General features: G+C 40.6%; 1 protein-coding gene across 1 annotated transcript in view; it reads left to right on the forward strand.

Moving 5' to 3' along the window:
• The window catches only part of LOC111974206 (G protein-activated inward rectifier potassium channel 1), a 33,822-nt gene extending 25,237 nt beyond the window's left edge, over positions 1–8,585 (forward strand). The window contains exon 3 of the mRNA XM_024001859.1: positions 6,609–8,585. Coding sequence (XP_023857627.1) covers positions 6,609–7,246 — 638 coding nt within the window. The 3' untranslated portion in view covers positions 7,247–8,585. The remainder of the gene's footprint in view (positions 1–6,608) is intronic.
• Positions 8,586–8,991: the final 406 nt, after the last annotated feature.

Consider the following 8,991-nt stretch of genomic DNA (forward strand, 5'->3'; position numbering starts at 1 on the left):
ACCAACTAGGCTTTTAATTTAACAATTTTAGTCATATTTACAGATGCATACAAGTTTGTTATTAAGGCGCATGAAAGTTCACATGTTCCAGAAAGTACTTCTGCCAAAAAACGCATTTTGATTAAAAAAAAGAAAGTTTACGTTCAAATGGCTCTCCTGTGAAGTAGTTTCCTGAAATGAGTCACATATGCCTGTGGATAAACATGTGTTATGACTAGGGCTGTGGCAGTCATGAAATTTTGTCAGAGGTTATTGTCATGCAAAAGGCTGCCGGTCTCACAGTAATTGGCTGTTAATTAACATAAACACGTTTAGCATCTCGAGCACTCCACGCATACAAGCCACTTATGCACGCCTTTGGATTATCTACATTTTAAAAAGTCTAATAAATCTATGTAATATACACCATCACAATAAATCAATTATTTAAACATGATATGAAGAAAATGTATTTTAAAAAAACTGAATATGAGTTGGCCTACTGTATGCTATCTGGCATTGTATCATGCCATAGGCTGTAGGCTTGTTCAATTAGCTGACAAGATATGTTTATAAATCCTGGGCCATAATTTTAAATTATATGATTTCATAGTAAGTAGAATATAGATGAACTTAGCTGAATAAAATAGAAAGGATATGTTTCTCATTACGGAGCAAGTGCGCATGTGAAGTGGCTATGTTGAGCGTAAAAGTGATCATTTGAAACAGATCCAATATGCTAGATTTAGAGTTATTTGGCAACTTTAGTTAGTGATACAAACCTTAGAATGTCTTAGAAATGAAAACATATATGGGCTGCGTGATGCGACTATAGCCTATTGATGATTTGAGAAAGTTAAAAAAAGCTTGCGCTCTCTTCCTTGCCTCAGGCTGCAAACACTGTTCTGATCATCTTTTAATCTTTACAAATATGTAAAATCAGTTTAGATTTAGAATGACCCATTATCAAATGGGCAAGAACAAGGGCAGGGGAAAAAAGACATCCCTATAACTCAAAAAGCGAATGGAGGCCGCTTTCCCGCCAGTAGGCTACTCCGGTTATTTCACTCCATGCATCAACCATTGTTTGAGGAACATGCGAAAGGTGATATTCCTCCCAAACTCTGTACACCATGGGCTCTCCAACCAGCTACCCAGTGCTTCATTTGGGAAACCAAGTGAAATCTATTCGGATATATATCTATAGTAACATGTTTTCACAACTAAACATATTCTATTCAACTGTTGACAGCCCGTATCTCTGTGCGCTCGAGAAGGAATGAAGGAGAGAGAGGAGGAGATGGAAACGCATGGTGGTGAGATATTATGTAGCTAAAAGGTCAAGTGTCAGCCTATTAATTATGAAAATATTTTAAAAATGCACTACTATTCAAAATCAAATACAAATTCACTAAAATTGTAGGCTAAACTCTGTAAGCCGCCCTGCACAATCAATGAAACAGCATCGCCTAGGCCTATATGTTCTCTCCCAGACGAATGGATAGAAAGTTTAGAGCGCAGCATAAGGTAACCAGTCCATCCAGTATGCATAAAAATACAGTCTACACCCAAAGGCGGTTAATTTTGGAGTATAGGCTAGACCAATTATGTAGTACCAAAAACAGTTTAATTCAGATTTTTGGGGGCTTGTGCTCATACAGTTGAAGTCGGAAGTTTACATACACCTTAGCCAAATACATTTAAACTAAATTCCTGACATTTAATCCTAGTAAAAATTCCCTGTCTTAGGTCAGTTAGGATCACCACTTTATTTTAAGAATGTGAAATGTCAGAATAATAGTAGAGAGAATTATTTATTTCAGCTTTTCTTTCTTTCATCACATTCCCAGTGGGTCAGAAGTTTACATACACTCAATTAGTATTTGGTAGCATTGCGTTTAAATTGTTTAACTTGGGTCAAACGTTTTGGGTAGCCTTCCACAAGCTTCCCACAATAAGTTGGGTGAATTTTGGCCCATTCCTCCTGACAGAGCTGGTGTAACTGAGTCACGTTTGTAGGTCTCCTTGCTCACACACGCTTTATCAGTTCTGCCCACATATTTTCTATGGGATTTGAGGTCAGGGCTTTGTGATGGCCACTCCAATACCTTGACTTTGTTGTCCTTAAGCCATTTTGCCACAACTTTGGAAGTATGCTTGAGGTCATTGTCCATTTGGAAGACCCATTTGCGACCAAGCTTTAACTTCCTGACTGAGGTCTTGAGATGTTGCTTCAATATATCCACATAATTTTCCTGCCTCATGATGCCATCTATTTTGTGAAGTGCACCAGTCCCTCCTGCAGCAAAGCACACCCACAACATGATGCTGCCACCCCCATGTGCAGTTGCAAACTGTAGTCTGGCTTTTTTATGGCGGTTTTGGAGCAGTGGCTTCTTCCTTGCTGAGCGGCCTTTCAGGTTATGTCGATATAGGACTCATTTTATTGTGGATATAAATACTTTTGTACCTGTTTCCTCCAGCATCTTCACAAGGTCCTTTGCTTTTGTTCTGGGATTGATTTGCACTTTTCACACCAAAGTACGTTCATCTCTAGGAGACAGAGTGCGTCTCCTTCCTGTGCGGTATGACGGCTGCTTGGTCCCATGGTGTTTATACTTACATACTATTGTTTGTACAGATGAACGTGGTACCTTCAGGCATTTGTAAATTGCACCCAAGGATGAACCAGACTTGTGGAGGTCTACAAAAAAATTTCTGAGGTCTTGGCTGATATATTTTGATTTCCCCATGATGTCAAGCAAAAAGGCACTGAGTTTGAAGGTAGGCCTTGAAATACATCCACAGGCACCATTCTAATTGACTCAAATTATGTCAATTAGCCTATTAGAAGCTTCTAAAGCCATGACATAATTTTCTGGAATTTTCCAAGAGTCAACTTAGTGTATGTAAATTTCTGACCCACTGGAATTGTGATACAGTGAATTATAAGTGAAATAATCTGTCTGTAAATAATTGTTGGAAAAAACATTTGTGTCATGCACAAAGTAGATGTCCTCACCGACTTGCAAAAACTATAGTTTGTTAACAAGAAATTTGTGGAGTGGTTGAAAAACGAGTTTTAATGACTCCAACCTAAGTGTATGTAAACTTCCAACTTCAACTGTAGGCCTATGGGTATGCATAAGCTCTAACATGCATATGGGTGTTTTGAATTAATCATCACCTTAGAAAGCACTGTCCATTTCGTTGTTTTAGGCTTTGAAACAACATCCACCAGGATCATGTTTTCCACTCAGTTTCAACCTGCTGTTGAACTTCTTACTTCAAATTGATCAATCACAGTCAGGTGAGTTTTAAAAGGAAGATACTATTTTAATGATAAGTGTTTGATTTGATTTTCCGATCCCATTTCCATCGATGTCAGAGTGGTTAGAGGGACAATAGAGCACTCGACACGAAAGCACTCAGAACTGCAGAGCGATAGGGCAGAAATAATACTCAGAATACTCTGACCGTACTCAATGTTCCCTTGGGCACATCTGTGACTTGACTGTGACTATTAAAAGCTGTTATCAGCGGATTATTGCATGGACCGTGGAAACGGTGGCAGAAACACAGATGATCATAGCTTCAATTAAGGATAAACAATACCTACTGTAACATGATCTTTCGTTTCTTTGAACGCTTATTCATTCATTCCTTAAGAGTTCTGATTCATTTATTGCTGCATTAACATTTTTAAACTAGTAGGCTAGTAGTTAGTATACAACGCGGGATATTTATATCAGGGCAGCCACTCAGCTTCTAATGGACTTGAACAAGGCTCCAAGAACACAAGTGCGTCCAGCATTTTTATAGCTTGCATGCTTAGTTAAAAGGGAATGTAAGAAGTGGCTCAGTTCAATGTTCTGGACTGACAAATGTTAAGATGTTGATCTCATCTCTGTTATAATTCGTTTTGGTTAATGAATTCATGAAATTAATTATGGGGCGGCTGTGTAAAATACCGCCTTCCGTAGCCATGTTTTCCTAGACATTCAAATGTACAAAAGGTTGTTGCATGGAGCTCTGCTCAGGGTGAATTGATACAATGCAAGTAATCAGATCATGTAACAGTAATTACGATAGCATCTGCCGAATAACAGGGACGGGAGGGTTATCCTGAAGATGAACCCGTAGCTTTATGTTAAACAAATTCATGTTGTGGCTCATTAATTCAAACCTTGTCATTCAACCCTCATTATATTAATTTGTTTACGGGGATATGAGTGGAGTGTTTATTAAGCATTCACGATGCCTGGTGCTCATGATCGAGTATATCTTAAATCTATGGAACTGAACCTTGTAAACTTTAAACTTTCCTTCACTGAGCCTTGATGGCAGCATGGCTGACCACACTGAGCTTGCTAAAAGAGTATAGCAGAAACCTGTCTCATATGACCTATCTTATCTACACCACATGGCCAAAAGTATGTGGACACATGTTCGTCAAACATCTAATTCCAAAATCATGGGCATTAATATGGAGTTGGTCCTCCCTTTGCTGCTATAACAGCCTCCACTCTTATGGGAAGGCTTTCCACTAGATGTTGGAACATTGCTGCGGGGACTTCGGCCACTGATGTAGGGCGATTAGGCCTGGCTCGCAGTCGGTTTTCCAATTCATCCCAAGGGTGTTCGGTGGGGTTGAGGTCAGACCTCTGTGCAGGCCAGTCAAGTTCTTCCACACCGATCTTGACAAACCATTTCTGTATGGACCTCACTTTGTGCACGAGGGCATTGTCATGCTGAAGCAAGAAAGGGCCTTCCCCAAAGTGTTGCCACAAAGATGGAAGCACAGAACCGTCTAGAATGTCATTGTATGCAGTAGCATTAAGATTTCCCTTCACTGTAACTAAGGGGCCTAGCCCAAACCATGAAAAACAGCCCCAAACCATTATACCTCCTCCACCAAACTTTACAGTTGGCACCATGCATTCGGGCAGATAGCATTCTCCTGGCATCTGCCAAACCCAGATTTGTCTGTCAGACTGCCAGATGGTGATGCGTGATTCAACACTCCACTTTTCAAGAGTGCAATGAAGGCAAGCTTTACACCATGTGAGCTTTACGCCACGCGAGCTTTACACCACGCGAGCTTTACACCACAATGGCGGCTGTGTGCGGCTGCTCAGCCATGGAAACCCATTTCATGAAGCTCCCGATGAACAGTTATTGTGCTGACGTTGCTTCCAGAGGCAGATTGGAACTCGGTACTGAGTGTTGCAACCGAGTACTGACGATTTTTACGCGCTTCAGCACTCGCAGTCCCGTTCTGTGAGCTTGTGTGGCCTACCACTTCGCGGGTGAGCCGTTGTTGCTCCTAGATGTTTCCACTTCACAATAACAGCACGTACAGTTGACCTGGGCAGCTCTAGCAGGGCAGAAATTGGCTGAAATAGCCGAATCCACACATTCGAAGGGGTGTCCACATAGTTGAATTTTGAATTTGAAGTCCCATGAATGGTAATACATCTTTTAACTTCCCAAAGAGATATGAGTTGTCAGGAAAGTCCATTGGACCCATTGCACCCGTGTCTTTGCTAAGCTTCCTGTGGTCCAGCACTTAAGTCATTTGATTATCTTGATATGCTCTCTTCTAGGTCCTAACCAAGGTCACTGTATGAACTGAATTCATGAGTAACAAAAGACTCCAGGGTGACTTAGATAGAAGACATCTACTCATTTCGGGAAACTTTTTAAAGTGTCAACACGATTCACTGCCTCTGAAATAGCAATTGTTTCCCTATCAATGAAAGGCAAAATGAAAACAGTGTTTTAGGAATAAAGATGTAGAGTCATTTTAATGTTGTACTCCGCCAAAGACAATGAATCCCGCTTGGGTGCACTGTACTGTATGCATTATGTATTAGATGAATGCTTGTAGTTGCTTATTTTCAGGCTCCCGGTATTGCTGCTCAAACATTAATGAGAACAAGACGATACGCGTTACAAATGTGCATAAAAGTGTCACCTTTAGTCGTGCATAATTTTAGCAATAATATAGTGAATGACCAATGACAGATGATGACCAATTAAGAAATTGGTTGTGTGCTTTTTAATTACGTTAAGAGTTATTGGGGAGAAGGAATGGTTTAGTTATTTTCTTGTCAGACAGTATAAAATCTCTGAAAGCAAATATTGTTTATATGGTAGTGCTTTTCATCTAATAAGTCATTACTGTATGGCCTCTAGGCCAGTACTGACTCAGCTATTCTCTGCTTCTTTCTCAAATTACTGAGGAATTAGTGTTGTATGGAACCTGAGCATCAAATAATAGTTTTTTTGTAGGCAAATTCCTCTGTTATATGTACTAATTAATCAAGTCCATTTTGTGAGTGATATTGTTTGATGAATGAAAACAATCATTTATGAACACTTAATTGGCACTGCGCCAGGCATGTAATTGAGTAAGGGTTGCTCTTTGATTCTGAAGCGTTTGTTTAACGCTGTGCTAGTCAAATATTTCATCTCCACAGCATTAGCCTTGTGTGCCTTGTGCACAGACAATCTGAGCATAATTCTCTGCATGGAGTCGAAGTCATCAAGTTCATTTCCTGCAATAATGATAATCAATCTAATCAACCATGATCTTCTTGTTTCTCTGTTTTGTCTGTGTTTGACAGGGATGACTTGCCAAGCGAGGACCTCTTACACTGAGGACGAGGTTCTATGGGGACATCGTTTCTTCCCAGTCATCTCCCTGGAGGAGGGGTTCTTCAAGGTGGACTACTCCCAGTTCCACGCCACGTTTGAGGTCAACACTCCCCCGTACAGCGTGAAGGAGCAGGAGGAAAACCTGCTCATGTCCTCTCCACTCATGGCCCCGTCCCTGTGCAACAGCGGCGAGGGYGGGAYGAACAGCTCCATGGACTGCCTGGAGAKCCTGGAGGACAAGGAGAGCACCACCAKCAAGCTGCCYTCCAAGCTGCAGAAGATGCAAGGGGGCGGCTGRGGCCGGGACGGGCTGCCCATGCCTAGGAAGCTGCTGAGGATGAGCTCCACCACATCGGAGATGATCTACCCCGGGAGCATGGGGGAGCTGCCCATGAAGCTGCAGCGCATCAGCTCCGTCCCCGGCGTCTCCGATGAGAAACAGATGAACAAGATGGTCTCCAAGATCAGCTCCGATCACATCAGCCAATCCGTGGCAGACTTGCCCCCCAAGCTGCTAAGGATGCAGGGGGGAGGGGGAGTAGGGGGCCGAATGGACGGACACCTGCCCCCGAAACTCAGAAAGATGAATTCCGACCGCTTCACGTAGAATGGGCAACCCGTTTTAACTTATTACACCCCTACCCTTATTCCAACCCTTGTATTATTTCAAATTTATTAAAAGACATGATTCTTATACTCAAGAAAATGTAGTGTATAAATTCGTACAGATATACCTTATATAAAGGGGGGTGACGGAATACAGAACATTTGTTCCTGGATGGAAGCATACGTGCTATGATGAAAGACCTCTGATTTTTTTCAGGACAATGTATGATTAGCACAATCTGGCATGTACAACACACTAACCGCATGCAAAACAGATTCGCTCTCATTTCTGGCATGACATTTATTGCTGTATTATTTTACAGAGATGATTTGAACAGTGACATTACTTACAATGGGTCCGAACATTTGCACAAAGCCATACGGTTTACAAAATGTGAAAACCTACATTACATTGGTCTAATTTACTGTGGAGAAGGCTAGATACATTTGATTTGAGTTGGCTGCTTTTGTTGTTTAATGTACAATTGTGTGGCAACGTTCTGTTAAATGCATGCTACTATTATTGTCTTCGCTAGACAACGGTAATAGACTCAGATGTTTAGCCTTTACTATATGACCTTGTTTCCATTTCCACGTTTGTTCACGGCGGTATTCTTGGTATTTCATGTATAGGAGGATATCTTACCATGTGAGATTTTACACATTTCTTAGTTCAGCAAGCGTACTGTATGTTGCTGGACGATGCAATCTATATTTGCAAATGCATGGTCGACATCATGTGACAGATTGGAACTAGGCACTATCTTATTAAGCAACGTGAACTTACTTTTCAAGGTAACACTTACGTTGAAAGGGCCAATACTACCGCTTTATAAGCACAACATAACCATTACACAACACACAGTACACTATTTAGGGCACTATTCATGGCAGTAAGCATTTATGGCATTTCGACAAATGTCCTGAGCAGTACTGTACAATGCCTCTTTTACATGGAAGTAAAACAACTGAACACATGGTCATGTATGCCTTCTCAAACAGTCATTTTGAAGTTCAAATGATTATTTATTCGACATTTCATTTAAAACATGTGCACCAACATTTCGAGTTAACTGTCACCGCATAGATATAGATTTAGAGGTGGACCTATATTTAGGAAAAAGTAACCACCTTTGTCTTAAGAGTCTATTATGCTCCCTCTTTAACTAAAGCAATAATGTTATTATTAATGACTATAATCTTTATATACCCACAGGGTCTGCAGCAGCCCCATTACCAGTATATTTACTGAATCAATGCCATGGAACCTGGTCCTACTAAAACCATCAATGACATTGTATGATACTCAAACTCTTCAGGAATAAAGATCTAAGAGGCAATTCTTGACATGTTGATTTAATGGGACACGGGTAGCTTGCTTTTTGCAGACACTGTCAAATAAATAAAAAGGCTTGCATAGAAGACCAACATGTATTAAAAAGGCCTAGTTGTTATGGATATTACATAATATGGTACAATATGTATTGAATGTACTATATGAATAAGTATGATTGGGCTTTATAGAGTTACCTAAAATAGTTTCAATGCAGTATCATATCAAGCTTGCCATGGTTAAGTCTATTCTCCTCTATCCAGAGATAAGCCTTTGTTCAGAATCTTAATAAGCTATTTATAATATATGAGATAGATATGAATATGAGAGCTCCTGATGCCATTATCCTCAGTGGTTCTGGAGTAGAGTCTAAATCCTCATTATGCACCTTAAATCAGCACTTACCGCTACTG

The sequence above is a fragment of the Salvelinus sp. IW2-2015 genome, linkage group LG2 (genome assembly GCF_002910315.2).
Source record: "Salvelinus sp. IW2-2015 linkage group LG2, ASM291031v2, whole genome shotgun sequence".
In the NCBI taxonomy this organism is placed as follows: Eukaryota; Metazoa; Chordata; class Actinopteri; order Salmoniformes; family Salmonidae; genus Salvelinus; species Salvelinus sp. IW2-2015.